The 20,087-nt window shown below is 40.7% G+C and overlaps 1 protein-coding gene across 1 annotated transcript in view; it reads left to right on the top strand.

Annotated features, from left to right (window-relative positions):
• FMN1 (formin 1) overlaps window positions 1-20,087 on the top strand; it is a 312,788-nt gene that overhangs the window by 155,002 nt on the left and 137,699 nt on the right. Inside the window, exons 9-12 of the mRNA XM_047766795.1 lie at window positions 1,647-1,776; window positions 3,228-3,374; window positions 4,558-4,617; window positions 8,362-8,482. Of these exons, the coding sequence (XP_047622751.1) occupies window positions 1,647-1,776; window positions 3,228-3,374; window positions 4,558-4,617; window positions 8,362-8,482 (458 nt within the window). The remainder of the gene's footprint in view (window positions 1-1,646; window positions 1,777-3,227; window positions 3,375-4,557; window positions 4,618-8,361; window positions 8,483-20,087) is intronic.

Raw genomic sequence — 20,087 nt, 5'->3', positions numbered from 1 at the left:
AGTCATGGTGTTGCAGTCTGACTCTGATTTTCAGAACTATCAGTTAATCATCTTTTCAACCCCAAAATGAATTTAGTGGCTGTTAGTGGATTCTCTCCTTTTCTGAATTCCTGTCCAACTCTTTCCATCCGTTTTAGTTTATATTCCTTCCTCAGGTGGTTGGCCTAGAGGGTAGGTAGCTCTTCCAACTTCATTTTGCAAAGAGCACCAGTGCCCAGCTGCTCAGACAGTGAGCTTCTGTGTCTCAGTCCATACTCACCTTTAGCTTTTAAGGTCTGTCTTGCCATAGTTTTTAAGAATCTTTGGATCGTGTCCACTTAATGAGTGCCTGCCTTGTTCTGAGCATGGAACTATGAACTCTTGTCTACGCAGGTAAGCTGATGTGGAAAAGTAAACAAATATATAGAGAATAGGACTGTTATAGGACTGTTATTTGCTCTAATTGATGGACCAAAAAAAATAGTACAAATCTTGCTTCAGAGAAAGATTTTTTTAATCACTTGTCTATAGACATTTGTTTCAGTTCTTCACGTAACCTAGATTAAGATATCATTAGAGAATGCAGCATTATAAAGGGGGTTTATTATGTGTTTCTTTTCAGACAGTGAGGATTAATGCTTTCCATTGGGGTTTAGTCTTATTTGGAAAGCAAGATATAGTTAACCTGGTTCAGTATACTTGCATTAACTTTCTGTTCTTAAAGTAATTTATTCACCATATGTTTATTCACCATTGTAGAAACTCATTTTATTTTTATACAATTTTAAAAAGTTATTTTCCATTTATAATTATTACAAAACTTTGGCTACATTCCTTCTGTTGTATGTACAATATATCTTTGAGCCTATCATACACCCAATAGTTTGTACCTCACACTCCCCTACTTTTGTATTGTCTCTCCCTCCCTCCCACACTGGTAACCACTAGTTTGTTCTCTATACCTGTGAGTCTGCTGCTTTTTTGTTCTATTCATTAGTTTGTTGTCGTTCTTAAATTCCACATTTAAGTGAACACAGTGCCCTACAAGTCCATCCATATTGCTGCAGATGGTGAAATTTCATTCTTTTTATGGCTGAATAATATTCCATTGTATATATATATATATATATATATATATACACATCTTTTTTAGCCATTCTTCTGTTGATGGACACTTGGGTTGTTTCCTTTTCTTGGCACTAGTAAATAGTGCTGCTATGAATATTGAGGTGCCTGTATCATTTCAAATTGGTGGCTGTTTTTTGACTGTATTCCCAGGAGTGGAATCACTGGGTCATAAGGTAGTTCTGTTTTTCAGTTTTTTGTAGAAATCTCCATACTGTTTTCCACAATGGCACATCCCCACCAACAGGGCATAGGGGTTCCCTTTTCTCTACATCCTTGCCGACATTGGTTGTTTGTGTTCTTTCTGATAATAGTCATTCTGACAAGTGTGAGGTGACATATTGAAACGTATTTTTAAAAGAGGCTTTATCGTCAACAGTAGAATACATACCCTTGGAGTCCCTGGAGCCTATCTGATACCTTTTAGAATTGTTCAGCTGACATTGTCAAATAAGAAATAGTGGCTCTTTTAATACTGCCCTTTAATTTTCCTTATTATTATATGTAAGGAATCCAGATGCTGATCATTCTTATTTTTACAGATTCTTACATGAGTTAGCCCAGATTCCTAATTTTGCTGAGCGTGCCCAATGCATAATCTTCAGATCTGTCTTCTCGGAGAGTATCAGCGCCTTGCACCGGAAAGTAGAGATCATCACACGGGCTTCAAAGGTATGTTTGCTGTCAATTTAAAGATAGCTTCACTCTTTTGGGGGTGGAGGGCAGTAAAGGAGGGAGTGGGAGTGAGAAAAATCAACTAGAGTCCCTTTGTGGAAAATTTTGGACTTAAGATTGTATGTTTTTCTGAGTATGATGATCCCGTGAATATGTGTATACATGCAGGTGGGTGAGTAAGAAAGGAGATGCATACTGGCAAAAGGAGAAAGAGGGAGGAAAAAAATTATTCCTTTACAGATTTCTTCTCCAGTTGTCCAAATACCTCCCAATGTACATACTGGCCACTTAAAACCACCCTAAATAGTGTAGTTTGTTCTCTAGGTTGCAAAAGAGATTTGCCTTTGACCAATGCATCGAGGCATTTGAAATAGGTTTACATAGTGAAATAAAAAGATTCTAGAGACTTGATGAATAAAGCAAATGATTATAACAATGAGTGATGAGCAAATAAATTTGTGTTGGCTTTACCACACTGGTGTTCATTATAAAGTTAAATTCTAGCACTTGGCTTTTTCTTACAGTGCTCCATGTCCTTAACAAACATGAGGATCCTCCACAAATACTGTAGTGTTTAGTTGCTTATCAGGAGGCATGGGATTTTTTTCCTTCCACCGTACAAAAGATTTCAATAATAAATATTACCCAAGTATATAATTTACAACCTCTCATAACACTCTGAAAGGCAGAAGCAGAAGTCAGCTTAGAACTGCCCTTGGCTTGCTTTCTTTAGCCTAAAATAAAGGAAACTAAAGTCAATTAAAACTATAGATAAGGGGAAAAAGTATCAATTTGAAGAAAATTTGCACATGGAGCACAGAGAGATGAAAAACCAAGGAGATGGAGAGCTGAAGAAAACCCCAGGCAGCTCGAAATTGTAAAAGTTAATAGACAAATCAGCAAACACTTCATAAACACAGCCTATGGCCTTGAAGTACATTATTGTAGTTCACCTCTGAGGGTTATTTCCAGGGATAAGGAAGAATAGGCTAGCTATTACATCTACCCAACATTTAATCATGCTGTTTACATAGATACACAGTCCAAAACCAGATCTTCAAATGATCTTAAACCCCTTTCCACTTAAAAGCTGTCAAATACAAAGGCTAGCTGTAACAACTCTCGATTTTCAATTTCTAAATCCTTTAAAATAAGTACTTAAGAAACAAAACTGGCTGAAAGGAAATATAAATACCAATACGTAATATTCAGTATCAAAACATGCACAGTTTGTCATTCATTGAAAGGATAGAAAATGATGGCTGTTAACGTATTTTTTTAAAGACACTTACGGCTTCAAGAAGTATATATTCCATTTCACCCGATGTAAATCCAGTTGGTAATGGCCAGCACACAGCCTCTGGGGTACTCAGTGAGTATTTGCTGTTGAATGAACGTAGGTATGCTTGGAGTTCAGCTTTTGTAATAATGGGGGTTTGCCTTCCCAGGGCTTGCTGCACATGAAGAGTGTGAAGGATATTTTAGCTCTCATTCTTGCTTTTGGAAATTATATGAATGGAGGAAATAGGACTCGCGGACAAGCAGATGGATATAGCTTAGAAATTCTGCCCAAACTCAAGGACGTCAAAAGTCGGGTATTTATTTATTTTTTGTAATGAATGTCTATGGTCTGCCTATTTTCCTTGTGAACCTTCCATTAAAAAACAAAAAAACTCATGGATGAGAGAAGGACCATCTGGATCAAATGCTAATTATGGGTCTATTATATTAAAAGGAATGAAACTCAGAAAAAAAAAAAAAACTGTTCCTGGTTGTTCTATTCACATCTATTATCCCCCTAACAGTTCATTTTTTCCTTCGACTTCTTTTGAATAAAAATAAGTTTTTCATGTTTGATCTTTTGATGCCCAAGTCCCCAATATTTGTCTGCTCGAAAACACACAATTAGAAGTTGGCCCACCATGAGAGAATAAACAGATAGCCTGCAGTATTAGCTACAGCACAAGGCTCGAGTCTGTCTGAATTTGGTCTTAACTGCTTGTAATTTACTCACTCCTGAGTAGCAGGCAGCATAGAATCCCCAGTAGAGCTGAGCCTTTGCATTATTCTTCAGCTCACAACAATTGGACTGGGGGGGTCTACTGTCAAACCCTCCCAGCCTGATTATCACTTGGCTCCACACCCCTGCAGAGCCACCTCTTTAGAATCAACCAGCCCATATCTGGGCATCCCATGGGGAGCCAGGGGGAGCAGAGGGAGGGGAAACACAGGGGCAAATTAGAATTAGACCCACGTGAACAAGACACAAAGGCTGCCTTGTGGGAGGGCCTGCTCTCCCCTGGCTTCCCAGGGTCATAAAGTGGCCGGGTGTTCCTTTTAAGCCATCCTGATTGTTTTTCACGCCATTAAGAACACACATTTTTTTTGAAAGGTGGGAAGGGAGGGACGGTTTTCTGTTCTAGTCTCTGGTTCCCTTTAGCACTCCCCTCCCTTCTTGGCTTTATGCCAGAAAATATTGGGACAGTGTTGTGCTTGGTTTTGGTTCTTAGCCACTACCTCAGATGTCTTAGGGATTATCTGTTTCTTTTATTCCCCCCTACAAAGAATAGTGAAAGGTCATTTCTTTGCATAGATGTCCAAAAAATTAAAAGGATGGGACAAGGGGGAAAGAACAAATTTTGCCAGTCTCAAACAGAATTAGGACCAGGGATCACAAATTAAAAGCATTAGAGTTACAAAGTGAGATTTCAGCTCTTTGTATAATATAGCAGAGGCTCGTATGAATGATTTTCATTTAAGCTTCTCTTTGAAACCTAGGATAATGGGATTAATCTGGTGGACTATGTCGTGAAATACTACCTGCGTTACTATGATCAGGTAAGAAATGGCATTATGTGGAAAACTACACTAATGGGGTTTCAACTCTTGCACATTGTTGGCATGTAGAAATTGGATGATGGATAGATGGATAAATTTCAAGTCCAACATAGAATATGAGAGCTATCCAGCCTCCTTGGTTTACAGATGGAAACACTGAAGCCAAGAGAATTTAGTTGACTCTTGTAAAGAGAAGCATTATTCAGTGGCACAAATCTCCTGACTCTTAATCCACTCTGTAACACAGCTTCAGAGAGACCCCAAGTTAACCCAGTGCCTTCTGACCAGATTGGGAGGTTCTTTGTGAAATCCATCTCCATTCAGAGTAATTGGTTGTATTAGAAACAAGATTCTGGGATGCAGACCAAAATTTAGAAAATTAAGATGCAGTAATACCCAATACTTTATCAGCCATGTTCATCTGTGAACAAGTTGAAGATGTGGAATTTGAAATTCATCCTCTCTGCTTAGATTCCATTGGCAATTAGAAAGAAAAATTTCTGTGAGAATCCACCTGAGCACAATTTTCTGTGCTTTATTCCTTCTCATTAAATGGAGAACAAGGAGTCCTCACTTTGAGAAGAAAGAGGTAGTATTGTAAGTTGTTGAGAAACCCAGCCATCCATAAATGGAAAAAGTCTCAGGAAAATGTTGTCAGGAGTCCTGCTTAACTCTCCACAGAAGCGGGAGTTTTTCCTCCGTGCCCTGAGGGAAGAAAAGTAAAGATTCCAGGGTCTCGTTTGCAGAAGGCCTACAGTTTCATGCAGAAGATGGGCTAAGCACTGAAGAAGTCTGTAGTTAGCTTTCCTACCTTCCTGGTGGGTTTATCTAATTGTTGTCATGTAACTACCAGCTGGCTTACCATTCCCTTGTATGTAGATAACATTGAGCAATTCCCTAGTGTCCCGGCAATGTTCATTGAGGTCCAGAACTTTTTGTAGTTTCATTTTTAGTGTCCATGATGTACATGCTTGGTAAACACCTGCTGAGTTGTGTGCACTGTAAATATTCACAGGTGGATAATAAGTAGCATCTGTAAAGAACTAGGTGAGAGGTATCTTCTGGTAAAATGGAGCAGGTGTGTTGAGCTTCGGGCAGTGTGTGCACACCCACAGTTCTGAGTGTGCCCCACCAGTGGGGCAGAAGAATTATCCTAAAGAAACCTGAAGTGGCAGTTCTAATTCAAGGTTGGCATGAGCAGATTTACCTTGTGGCATCTGCCTCATCCAAGTGAGATGCACTGTGTAGAAAGGATGAAATTGCTTATGGAATTTGACTCTCATTGAGGAGAGGTGGGATGGACCTCACAGCAGGAAAGCTGACAGATTAGTTTCTAGCATGAGATTGTCCAGTTGAAGAAAAATAAGTCAACATTTGTGTGGTGCTCTCCCAGTTTTCACTGTGCAAGATGCACTTTGCTCAACCAGAGTACAGAATTATGGTATTTATTAAGCAATCCTGTCCCTCTTAGGAGCATAAATAATGATTTTTGTGGTTAGTCGTGATGACAATTAGCAGAAGAAAGGTGTCTCCTGCTACAAGCTTCCTTTCACTCATGCCTGATTTTTGGTCTAAGTCTCAGTCTATGTGAAGTTTAAAGAAACCCATGTAGGGTCATGTCTTTTGAACTCTAGTTGAGTAACTTCCTTAAGAGCTACTACCAAACTGATTTCCTCAACAGCATTTTCTCTTTTTCTAGCTTACCAAAAAAAAAAAAAGTTTTGAAAAACAGAAAGATACTTGCATGAATTCTTCCAGTGTGTAGGGTTACCATGGAGTTTTGTGGCAAGCATCTTAGATGCTGTTTCATCTTGATACCTCAGACTAGGGTACCACTTCCATTGTTTATAAAGTAGTAAAGTACATGTTGTGGTCCCTGTGTGGGTTGGAAAATAATTTCCAGGCTCAGAGCAAGGTATTGAGACAAGAAATGCTGCTAGCACAGTAGGCTGACTTTCTGATAATCAGGGAAATCCAACCTCCAGTGGAGGTTTGATGCTGGTTTTTATAGCCAGAGGGTAAGGGAAAGGATGGTAGGGCCTCTGCTGATTGGCCGGGGTCTGAAATTTTCCTCATAGCTGCTTGGGCAAGCCATTTCTTTATCAAGAGGGGGAGGAGCAAGCTTGCTAGGGCAAGCCACTTCCTTATCAGGAGAGAGCCAGAGCTGTCCAGAGTGTTAGGTTTTGTGTTTGGGCTGATATGCTGTGGCTTGAGTTCCATAATAAGTAGAGGAAAATAAAAAATAGTACACTCATCACATAAAATATTTTTCCATTCAAATGAGGAAAACCACCCTCTCCTAGCATCCCAAGTGAGGCTAAAGGTCTTAAACGAAGAGGGAAGGGCCTGGGGAATTCTTGAAGAAACCAAGAATTAGATGTTTTGTACCTGCCAAAGGTACAAAATTCCCGGAACAGCATTGTATAAGCCTTCTGTAATGGCAGCAAACAAAGTATGTTGGTAGCTAGATAGAGTGTACTTGACCAAGAACAAGATACAGTGCCTGCCTTCCTAGTGTTTATAGTCTAGTGGGGAAGACACACAAGCTAACAAGGCGACTTTATGTTACGTGCTGTGATAAGGTTAAGTAGGCAGGGCTCTGGGAAACACTCAAGCACCAGAGCTTGGGGAGATCTTTAAGGAAGTGATACTGTTTTGAGACTTGAAGGAGCAATATGAACAAGGGGGTGTGGGGAGGGGCTGGAGAAAGGTTGGTTGGAAAGGGACAGTTTTATAGACAAAGCCTAGAGGCAATAGATTGTGGCCTATTCTATTATTTCATGAAAGTTGAGGAGAGGAAGTTAGAGATAGGAGAAGGGAGAAATCAGGCTGGAGATGGAGACAGAGGCCAGATCATAAAATGCCTTGTAAAGCAGTTTTAGAGTTTGGAATTAGTCCTAATGGCAGTAAGGGAGATGGAATGTGAAGGAAAGCTGGCAGAGGAGGCTGTGTGGAGGGAAGAAAAACGAAAGACTGTCTGAGATATGCAAGATACAAAGCGTACATTTAAACAACTCAAGTAGAGAGCAAGCTGGACGGGAAAAGATATTCGAGGGGAGGCTGATCTCTCAGGGTGCACCCAGGTTGTGGCCCTCGAGATGTTTCTCCACTTAGATCCTCTACTGGGTATGGTTTTAGAGGTAGTCAAAACCCTATCCAGCTATGGCCTTGCAAATACATGCTAAGATAAGCCAAACAGCAGTAGGAAAATCTTTGCAGATGTGCAAAGAATTGCATCACACACTCACGTACGCACACACTTTAAGCTGCAGAGAAAGGTAGGTGAAAGCATACTGGATAATGATTGTTTCTTCTGCTGTGCTGCTAATCCAGCACCTTCTAATTCACACCCATTGGCACACCCCAAAGATGAGTTATCTAATTGCTACCATGTGAAACTCAGTGGGGACTTTCAATTCAAGTAGTTTCATATGTTCTTCCCGTTCCTTTCTCCACGGGAAGAGAGTGGCTGAGATGAGGACATACCTGACCATTTTCTCTCTGATTCAAAAGGCAAAAGAAAACCCAGCCTATGCCATAGCCATGGCCATCTTCAGGGCCAAGAAGACCAAAACAACACTGAGAAAGACACAAAAGCTCTTCAAAGTAATCTGTCCCAAGTGAGGAATAGCAAAGGAACATTGTATGATTCTCATCTGACCATCCAATAAAAGATGGTTTGGAATTTGAACTGAAAGTGGCAACTGGGAAGTATAATGTACTTTTGTTTACCGTACATTCTAGGAAGCAGGAACAGAAAAGAGCGTTTTCCCCCTGCCTGAACCACAAGATTTCTTTCTGGCCTCCCAAGTCAAATTTGAAGACCTTGTAAAAGATTTGCGAAAACTGAAGAGACAACTAGAAGGTAACAGGAACTGTTTTATTATGATGATAATAGATAAGATTTTTAACTGATTTAAGGGGGATTGTTTCTCTGGCTCATGGAATGGAGTTGGTGAGAGTTGCTACAATATACTCCTGTCCTCATGAAACTTTCCATCTCTATGTCCCATTTGGAGGCACTGTATTTACATACACATCTCTCTATTTTACTAGTGTTAATTAGTGCTTATTTATCTGCATCCTGTTGTACCTACATTTTCCAATGTATAGTAGATAAAATCTTAATAATAATAATAACAGCAATCTTTTGAATTCTTACTGTTGTGCTATAGGATTCTTCTAACAATCCAAATAAGCAGGAACTACACTAACCCCATTTTATAGATAAGAAAAGTGAGGCTTAGAAAAGTTTTTTCACATAGCCAGTGAGAGGCAGGTCAGGTCTGATTAGAAAATCTCATGCATTGCATTTTCTAAGTTAGTTTACTCTGCTGCCTTTCTCTCTCTCTCACACACACACACTCTTACTCTCGCTCTGGCATACACATACATCCCTATATGTTTGGTTTATATATATGAGTCTAATAATGATAGCAAGACCCATTCTATTTTAGTTGCATTTACATTTTTAATTATCCAAAGCAAAATGCTGAAAGCCCTCTTTGGCTTTTTTAAAAGGTGAAAATATGTCTCTCTTGGGCAGGAATTTTCCTTTGGCATTTCTCGAGTCTTGTGTTTTCACTGTGGAGACATCTCCTTGTCCAAGAATATAAATACTTGCCTTGGAGCTTGTATAACTCCAATTGAAGAGCTCTACGGAGGATTTAGGGAGCGTGTTAATGTGGAAATGGAGCCCAGCGCGCCAAAAGCAGAGCTTGAGGAAATGAAGAGCTTGCACCAGGAATATTTTTACACGAAGACATAAAATAAACATTTTCAAAATGTTTATTGTGAAAGAGTGCTCAGAAATCTAAGTCTTAGACAGAGGACAGCTTGGAAATGGAAGTAAAATGGGAAAGATCTACTCCTGGTGCAGGGAGAGCCATTTATTTTTACTTTGGGCGTAAAACTTGCTTAAATAAGGATAGTGGTTACAAGTGAATATTTTTACCTTGTAAATTATTTTTAAAGGAACATGTGGATTTCTTTTCTTTTTTCTTTTTTTTTTCTTTTTTTTGTCCTCCCGTTGACGTCGGCGAGGAGCGTGAATTCAACCAAATGGATACTTGGTTCTGGAATGTGATACGTGAACTTGTGATCATTCTTTTCCCTCTCCTGGAAAACTGACAGTTTTATCCTTGACTAAGATGAGGGTCTTGATGCTTATGGAAAGAGAGTGGAGTAAGCCATCACATGGCAGTTTTGTATGTCCCTCTCCAGTGGCAGAATTAGGTCCAGTCGTTAGGGTGGCTTTTGCAGTAGCACAGAAGACCTGTGCTTCTTGGGGCCGTGACCATCCCTGAGTGCCCATCCCCTCTCATCCCCCAGCCCTTGGGAACCCTGTGGCCTTCCCTTGCCTATAATCTTGGGGGCAGAAACCTGATCTATGTTGGATCTTTCCTCTTTGCCTGCCTTCCTGCCATAGGCTGCCTTTTTCAGGCATCCCAGATCAGCTTCATCCCTTTGATGCCTTGTGTGGACAATGGTAAAGAATAAGGACTTAAGAAGAGTGAATTAGGGTGTTCCCATCATGGCTCAGCAGTAACAAATCTGACTAGTATCCATGAAGATGTGGGTTCGATCCCTGGCCTCACTCCGTGGGGTAAGGATCAGGCGTTGCTGTGAGCTGCAGCGTAGATCACAGATGTGGCTTGGATCTGGTATTGCTGTGGCTGCGGTGTAGGCTGGTGGCTACAGCTCCAATTTGACCCCCTAGCATGGGAACTTACATATGCTGCAGGTGCGGCTCTAAAAGGACAAAAAAAAAAAAAAAAGAAGTGTGAATTAGGGCAGTGGAGAGACAGGAGTTCCTCCAGAGCTGTGCCCTGGGGTAGACCGTATTTCCCTAGGGAGACCCATAGGGTCATCCCAGACCTCTCCACAGTCACAGTTTCCTTAGGTAGCTGTAAGGAAAGATAAGAACTTCTGAAGCTGGAGGAGATACCTTCTGAAGGAAAACTGAACATTACCTTGGTTCTTTTTCTTTTTTGCTTTGGATGTCACCAGGAGACATGTGGACCGCAAAGGCAAACGAGGAAACTGGGGCCGCCCCCTCCCCATGCTGAATATTTAAACAAAAATGCCCTGCTAATCTTTAGAGATGCCAGTGTTTTTCATACATGAAAGGTACCTAGTAAATATTTAAAGAAAATACAGACCGTGGGTTCTCTAATGAATTTCTCTTTCTTCTGAATCCCATCTGGCAAGATGGCCAGAGCCGTGGCGGCCCGTTTCATCTCACGTGCCCATTCAGGCTTCAGCCCCTTTTCCATAAGGCCTTGGTGGGAGCCTAGGTTGAATGTTTAATTGAAGAGGACATAATTTTCACACATACAGCAAAGATCTGATGAGGCTTTGAGGTTTATTGTAGCCATTAAAATGTCGTGGCTGCTGGCAAAACCCCAGAAAATGTCTAAAGCTAAACCAGATGTGATTAGCAAATTTCGAGAAGGCTCAGGCCCTCGTTCTCCAGGCAGGTCCAGCCTGTTAAAAGAACATTGTGTTGAGTAGGAAGAGCAGCACCTAAACACCAGGGTGTGAGTTAAACTATGGCTGTTGGCTGTATGGATGTCACTGATAGAAGGAGAGGTGGTCAAAAGCATCTTTCCTAGAGATGAGAACATCCAACCGCCTCCTTATGTGGGGAAGCATAGCAAGTGATGGAGGACAAGAGCTTCCTCTACAGTTTATTTCATGATTATGATCCGGTGCTTTACATATATCATCTCTTTAATGCCCCTCCCCCTTTTTGGGTCTTTTTAGGGCTGCACCCACAGCATATGAAAGTTCCCAGGCTAGGGGTTGAATCGGAGCTGCAGCTACCAGCCTACACCACAGCCACAGCAACTCAGGATCCGAGCCGTGTCTTCGACCTATACCACAGCTCAAGCCAACGCCAGATCCTTAACCCACTGAGCGAGGCCAGGGATCGAACCCGAGTGCTCATGGATACTAGTCAGGTTTGTTACTGACGAGCCACAGTGGAATTCCTAGCGCCTTATTACAACGACCCCATGAAGCAGATATAGTTACGCATCTTTACTAAGAGGAGGAAACCAAAGTTCAGGTGCTCAGATGACTTGCCAAGTTACTTCACAGATGATGACCTAGCCGCCCTTTGAAACTGACTCTCAGGCCAGTACTTGAGACTTGGTGTGCCTTGGGGTCCAGAAGTCCGCTTATCTGACCAGAGAGCACAGCAGAAAGATAGGTATCCAAGGCATAAAGCCCCACGAAGATACAAATGACAGAAAGAGTTACTGGATGTGTGCACATGAGTGCAAGGGCGCACACATACACACATTCCTAGGACCATATATATAGACACTCAGATCAGAGGGAGACATAGGAAGGACCTTAGTTTGCCTGGGGGTTACAAGGGGAAGACATGGGAGAGATGGGTATAGAAGCAAACGGTACTGCACAGGATTAAGAGCTCAGATTTCAGGAGCTCCTGCCATGGTGCAGTGGGCTGAGAATCTGACTACAGGGATTGTGGCTCAGATTCAATCCCTGGCCTGGGAATTTGCATATGCTGCGGGCTCAGCCATAAAAAACAAAACAAAACATCTCAGTGTCTTGAATCTGATTTGTACTTTCTGCCAGCTTGGTGAAAGCAAGCTCTTGTCAAGTAATGTAATCATAAAAAAATAACTTCACCTGTAAAATAGGACAATTATAACACCTGCATCCTAGGAGGTGATGGATGCACAGTCCCTTAGGGGGACTAGGGACACAGAACTTTTACTGGAATACAGACACCTTGTAGAATCAGGCCCACCTTTTTGAGGGCCCAACTGGCTATGTTTGTGGAGAATCTAAGTCCCGGAGCACTCTCTAAACCAAGCTCTCAGTGCTAGGATATATGATCCATATCTTGTCTACCACTCTACATCCCTTAATGAGACACTAATTTTCATTTCCCTGGTACTTTTTTTTTTCCTTTTTCTTTTTTGGCCGCCCTGCAGCACATGGAGTTCCAGGGCCAGGGATCAGATTCAGGCTGCAGTGGTGACCTATGCTGCAGCTATGCAGCTATGGCAATGCCAGATCCTTAACCCACTGTGCCAGGCCAGGGATTGAACCTATGCCCCAGTGCTCCAGAGATGCTGCTGATCCTGTTGTGCCACTGCAAGAACTCCACTTCCCTGGTACTTTGAAAAAAAATATATATATATACACACACACACACATACATATACATACATATATACATATATATATACACATACATACACACACATATACATACACACACACACATACATACATACATACACACACACACACACATATATATATGTTACCTGGGAGCAAACAACAGGAATATCTGCTCTCTCCCTTGTTCCTCGACCTGGTTTGCTAGCCAGAACTTGGAAGGTTTTCTTACCAATCCATGTGCGGGAGGCAGAATAATGGCTCTGAAAGACAGCCAACCCTGACCCCTGCAATCTGTGAAAGTGTTACCTTACATGGCAAAAAGGGACTTTGCCGACTTGGAGATGCAGTGCAGAGATTATGCTCGACTGTCCAAGTGGGCCTAATCTAATCACACTGATCTTTAAAATGACTCTTTGGAAGCTGACAACTTTCTTTCTCTATGGTCAGAGGGAGATAGTACAGTAGAGTGATCAGAGAGATGCAGTGTTGCTGGCTTTGAAGATGTTGGAAGTGGGCAATTAACCAAGGAATGTGGGAAGCCTCTAAAACTGGGAAAGGCAAGGATTCTCCCTAGATCCTCTGGAAGGGAATGTAGCCTTTGTCAACACCTTGATTTCAGCTCAGAGAGGCTCATGTCAGACTTCAAACATACAGAACTATGAGGCAATATAATTGCATTGTTTTGAGCCATTTAAGTTTGTGGTAATTTGTTATAATAGTAAGAAGAAACAAACACACCATGCAATGCCTTCTTTCTGATTATGCCATTTAATACCATTCACGCACACATGTACACACACACACACACACACACACACGCTGAGGCCATAGATGTAGGATTCCCCAAGTAGTGGCACTCACCAGTATTGGCGTGAACTGTGAATTGACGCTCTCTAAAAAAAGACCTGTAATCTAATAAGCCTAGAAATGCTCTATACTAAAAACAAATCACAGGGACCCAGTGTACATGAGCTTATTAAAGGCTCTAGGATGTCCCACAGTAAAACAAAACAAAACAATTTAAAGCAGAATTTCTCAACTTAAAACATGAAACATTGGAGTTTTTTTCACTGGATATACTTAATGTATGTTGCAGAATATGTACTCTGTACAATACAGTTTAAGAAAAAGGTATGTTGATATTACTATCAATTTTCAATATAAAGAACACCATCGTTGGTTAAATGGTCATGACTGGGTGACCTTAAGAGGAATAACTGTGATGAACAGGGTATGGCCTTTGCCCTGTAAGAGTGCTTTTTGAACTTCCTGGCTACATTGTCCTTACTGGGCTTTTTATCCATATAAGCAAAGCTGGTACACTAGGTCAAATTCTCTGATGTCTTGATGCTTGAAAGCCAAAATGAATAACTTTAGTGTTGTTCAAAATTACTCCAGTTTCCCTGCCTCCCCCTCCCCAATACACATTTGTACATGATCCTGTGATCGTATTTTATTAAGAAAAATTCTTTCTGGCTTTCAGAGGAGGAAAGCCAAATTTTTGTTGTTGTTGTTGAAATGAGACAGGAGTTCTTCAAATAGGTGTTGAGAAGCCAACCTATTGTGAAAAGTTTAAGGGTAAAAATAAATTGCCCTTATTAGCTAACAAGAGTAACTTACTATCCCCTATCATTAAGGGTGGCCTATTTAATCAGTACGCTACATACTAAATCTTGCCTTGAAAATGATGCATCATTAGTCCTGATATTACACATACAAATTGGGAAAATGTCATCAGTAATTAACCCTCAGTGTAAGGTAATCAAACTTGTTTGAGAATGTTGGCAGAGATATAAAAGAGAGAGAATGTGTGTCTGTGTGTGTTCGTGTACATTTCAAGAGAATTCTGATGATGTTCTTTTCTCTAAATATTTAAGACTATATATTTGAACATGTCCTTTCTTATATGCCATTTAGAAATATTTGGGAAAACACTCATACAGTTTTGGAAAGGCAAGGAGTCTCTGTTGACTTTTTTGATATCTGTTATCACTCTGTAAATGTTTATCCTTCAAATGTTTATCCTGAAATGTTAACTCTTCTAAGCCTTCTCTGAATGAGATGCTGTGTGAAACGCATAGTCCAGGCATTCAACAAATGTTAGAATCTTCATTCTAAGTTTGAATGGTACTAATAGCTCTAACTTTATGTTGAAGTACACCCATAACCTCTTTAGACATTTTTAATCCCGGCATCCTTATTTCAGTGGAGTGACCAGGTTAGGCCAGAAGGATCCAAATGAAACTTTGTTTTATACAACAGTGGTACCTGCATATTCTACCTCAAAGTCTGAGTTGCAGGAAGATGTAAAATCATGCATACATGAAAGTACCGGTTCAAGAAAGAGAGGCATTTGGGGGTTTTCTTGGTGGAGTTCCTAAACTAGAGTCAACATGTCTTTCAGATGAAGATGGCAGATGGAACTCATTCATTTAGCTCCACTCATTTCTAAAAGCCGACCTCCCCAAAATAACACTTAGGTTATTTAGAGGCACACAGTCAATACCAATAAATATAATCAGCTAAGAGAGGAGGGATTAAGGAGGGAGCCACACACACACCTATACATAGAAAAACAGGAAATGAGAACATTTTTATGTGGTGGTTTCTCATGGCCCTGGGCAGAGACTGGTTTGGTGGCAATAGTTTAACAATTTGGATATGCATATGAAATTGTACAATTAAAACCAGGTTCAAAGATATGAGTTACAGTCACCTCTCAACTATAGGTGGCTAGATTAAGGATTGGAGATAGTTGTTAAAAAGTTAATACATTATTTCTAGCATGAACCACCGTAAATCTGCTATAATGTTTACATGTTGGAAAACCTTCCCTATTGGAAACTACATGGTGAGCAATTGACTACCTACCGTTTGGTGGAAACAATCTTCATCCTTGCTGTTTAGCTCACTCAAGAGCAAGTTAAGTGTCTGGGCAAATATATCAGTGAGGTAATATTAGTGAGGCGATGATGCAGTTTGGGGTGCTGAGCGCTGATGGGGTCGAGGAAGGAAGTCACCTGTGGGAAAACTGGTATCCCCAGTGATGGAGGGAGGGCAGAGGGATAGAGCTTGCACTTCATCCTACCCTTGACCACTTTTTTTTTTTTCATTTTTGATTGGTGTTATTTGTGGTATCCTTCCCTCTTCCTATTACTGTAGTTAATCAAGAGTTGACAGAAGTGAGGAGAAATGCTAGTAACTGGTGTTGCTGATCCACAAAGGAATATTCAAGTTTTACCACTGGGGGGTGGGGGAGAAGGGTCCTGTTCTGGCTCCACTGCCCAAGTCTTTACTAACAACTATCCTTTTGGCCTGTCTCCCTCCCCATGTTGGTGCCTCCCCAGTCAGGATCTGTCCACCACTTGGATGAGAGGTGGCCTTTTGCAGATTTAGTCAGTGCTGTTGAACCCAAAACAGAACTTAAGTGATAGCCTGTTGATATCATCACAAGAGGCTAAAAAAGACAATTTGAAGAAGGTCCGCAGTTGGCTGTGCCTTTGAGTTTGCAATAGACACAGTTGGAACCTGCCAAACAGTGGGGGTTGGGGGCCCCAGTGGAACATTCTGCCCCCAGTGTGTGCAGTTATGGGGATACACTTAGCATTGCCAGATCTATTAAATAAAATTCAAGAGGCCCCATTCCATCTGAGTTTCAGATAAATAAGACTTTTTAAAAAATTAATATGTTTCAAATATTACATGGGACGCACTTATACTAAAAAAAAATTATTCCTTATTTATCTCAAATTCATGTTTAACTTGATGTCCCATCTTTTATCTGGTGTATCTCTAGAGAACTTAAAAGCAGTAATAAAACCAACTAAAAGTTGGCTCAATTTTTTTTACCATGATGCACTGGCCATCATAACCTCATTATCTCAGTGATTAAGTCCTTTTCCCTTGCAAGAATGGACCGTGGGACACAGGTATAGTAAACATGTCCAGGGGTGTGGTGCATGGCCATTTCCAGCATCACTAATGACAGCAGATACCCTTTGAGGAGCACTTTCTAAATAGCAGAAAATCTGCTTCCATGATTTCTGTTTCTTAAAACTAGTCTTATAGAAATCCAACATGCATTTTAACAGTAAGGAGGTTGAAGCAACTTTGCCACTAATGACAAAACTGAGATTTAGGAGTTCCCGTTGTGGCTCAGCAGAAATGAATCTGACTAGCATTCATGAGGATGCAGGTTCAATCTTTGGCCTCACTCAATGGGTTATGGATCCGGTGTTGCCATGAGCTGTGGTGTAAGTCTCAGACACGGCTCGGATCCTGCATTGCTGTGGCTGTGGTGTAGGCCGGCAGCTGTAGCTCTGATTCGACCCCTAGCCTGGAAACCTCCATATGCCTCGGGTTCGGCCCTAAAAGACAAAAATTAAAAAAAAGTAAAATTTTAAAAACCCTGAGATTTAAAGCAGGTTTAGCTGATTACAAAGCTTATGCCCTTTCCACTGTACCATGCTTTCTTTTGCTGTCTGTATGTCCACCCCTCAAGCACTAAGAGTGTGATTCGAATGATAAAGTTTGAAGAGTAAGCCCCACTTAGTTCTCTAGCTCTTCCTCTTAGAGGACTGGAAATAATTGTTGGATTGAATTTTGGCTTTTTCTTATCTTATAACCACTCAACTCATCTACCTGTTAGGATTTTTATCCTCCTCTGTCCTGCCTGTTGATCTCTTTTGGTTTCTCAATCTCTTTCGGTTTCTCTGGCATACTCACTCTTTCTGTCTCTCTTTTTCTCTCTGACTGTTAATTACTTAGCCTCTGTTTTATTCCTTCACTACCCAGAGGATTAGCAAACTAGTCTGATGGAGTCAGCCGGACAAATAGCAGAGTCCTGCAGGCCCATCCCAAGGCAACCTGCATGGTTTGGGTTCCATTACTGCCACTTCTGTTTGTGAACATTACATGGAGTTAGGGTTCTGATGTAGATGAGAAGGCGGGGGAACCTTCCATAACATGTCAATTCGCACAGACCATTGCTTCTGTGCTTGGAACCAGCTCTGACTCTGTAAGATAAATGACTTCTATCTCTACAAGATAAATGACTTCATCAAATGGCCTTCCCTCCATAAAAGGGTAGTGTTCTTTAAGAGAAGAAGAAAAGAGAAAAGTAGATTTCAGCATGAGGGTGCATATTTTCTTGATTACTCATTTCAGCAGATCCATAGGCAGTCTGGCTCTAGTAAGAAGGGAAAAAAGACTGGAAAAGTTCAGGACGGTTTCTGAGAAAAGATGGCCGTTTGAACTCTCATGTAGGATTTCAGTTCCTCTTGAAAATTACTAAGCCAATAGAAGAGAGTTCTTTTAAAACATAAGAGAATAGAATAAGAGGGAAACCATAGCTACAACATTTCTGAAACTCAAAAAGTAGATGGGCAAGTGGTAAATGAATTAGCCAACTAAAAAAGCTGAATGCTAATCCAGGAGTGGAGAAAGATGAGAAGCACACCAATTTTTACCACTATACTCCTACACATTTATACATAAGTTCATACATATACATATATAAACATTCATATATATATTCAGCCATAGTAAGTCAATGAAGCCATTTAAGAAAATTTCTCAAAATGAGGAACACAAGTTCCTAATTTTATTTTTATTTTTTAAAATTTATACAATGATTTTTTTTCCCATTATAGCTGGTTTACAATGTTCTGTCAATTTTCTCCTGTACGGCATGGTGACCCAGTTACACACACATGTATACATTCATTTTTCCTCACATTATCATGCTCCATCATGAGTGACTAGACATAGTTCCCAGTGCTACACAGCAGGATCTCATTGCTAATCCATTCCAAAGGCAATAGTCTGCATCTATTAACCCCAAGTTCCCAAGTAAAAACTACCATGAGATACCACCTCACACCAGTCAGAATGGCCATCATTAATAAGTCCACAAATAGCAAATGCTGGAGGGGGTGTGGAGAAAAGGGAACCCTCCTGAACTGTTGGTGGGAATGTAAGCTGGTACAACCACTATAGAGAACAGTATGGAGATACCTTAGAAAACTATACATAGAACTACCATATGACCCAGCAATTCCATTCTTGGGCATAAATCCAGACAAAAGTTTCCTTAAAAAAGACACATGCACCTGCATGTTCATTGCAGCGCTATTCATAATAGCCAAGACACGGAAACAACCCAACTGTCCATTGACAGATGACTGGATTAGGAAGATGTGGTATATGTACACAATGGAATACTACTCAGCCATAAAAAAGAACAAATTCCCAATTTTGAAAGGCCCAAAGAGATTTTAGCACAATGAAATAAAACAGATCCAAATCATTAGTAGAACATTTCAGGATACTCAGAAAAAAAGAAAGCTTATCCACTTTTAGAAGGGGAAGAGTAGATGGTGGGATGTGGGAACAAAGTACCCAGAGAATCATGAAGCAGAATGGCTACAGACTTCTCAATCACAATGCGAGAAGCTAGCAATAGATCAAAATACTAAAGGAAAATTATTCTCAATCCAGAATCTTCTATTCACTAAATTATCCTTCATATAGGAGGGCAGACTAAAAATATTTTCAGACTGGAAGTTTAAAAAAAAAAAAAATCTGTGCATCCATCCTCAGGATGCTACTGGAGAATGTATGTTACCATGAAATAGGACTGCAAAGGTGACAGAAAATGAAAAATCCAACAGAGAAGGGAGGTTAAGGGCTATTGCAGGAGAGACAGCCTAAAATGATAGCCAGGCACGGAGAGCAAACATTCCAGATTCGATCAGGTCAAAAGAATCATAGAGAAGATTCTTGAGGAACATACAGTTTTTTTTTTCTGGCTGAGTCCACGGCACGTGGAAGTCCCTGGGCCAGGGATCCAACTCACGCCATAGCCGTGACAATGCTGGACCTTAACCCAGGGAACTCCAAGAATATACAATTAATGCCTTTGATGTAACTGAATGTTTTGACAGGATTTACACAGCTATCAACACATTTGGAGTTCTCTTAGTAATAGGTACATAGAAGATAGCAGATTAGGGGGCAAAATCTCTCATTCTGAGAGTGAGAGAGTTTTGGGAATGTTTAGGACAAGCAAATTAATCAAAATTTACATATGTCAGCTGGGGCTGGAGGTTGTTTCTGCAAAGTCATAATAATGGCAGCACTGAGTACTAGTTTAACCAAGTCATGATTATGCTATTTTGAGAGGAAGCTCACGTCTGGTGGGTGTGAGGATAGGAAAGAGCTCCATAATACATAAAAGGAAAAATCAAAAAGTGCCAATAGAAGCTTGTTAGAGACATGCAATTAAGTGTTAAATGACCAGGTCAAAT

This window comes from Phacochoerus africanus, chromosome 2 (genome assembly GCF_016906955.1).
Source record: "Phacochoerus africanus isolate WHEZ1 chromosome 2, ROS_Pafr_v1, whole genome shotgun sequence".
Taxonomy (NCBI): domain Eukaryota; kingdom Metazoa; phylum Chordata; class Mammalia; order Artiodactyla; family Suidae; genus Phacochoerus; species Phacochoerus africanus.
Note: the sequence above shows the minus strand (reverse complement) of the source record. Positions and strands in the feature narration are given on the sequence as shown.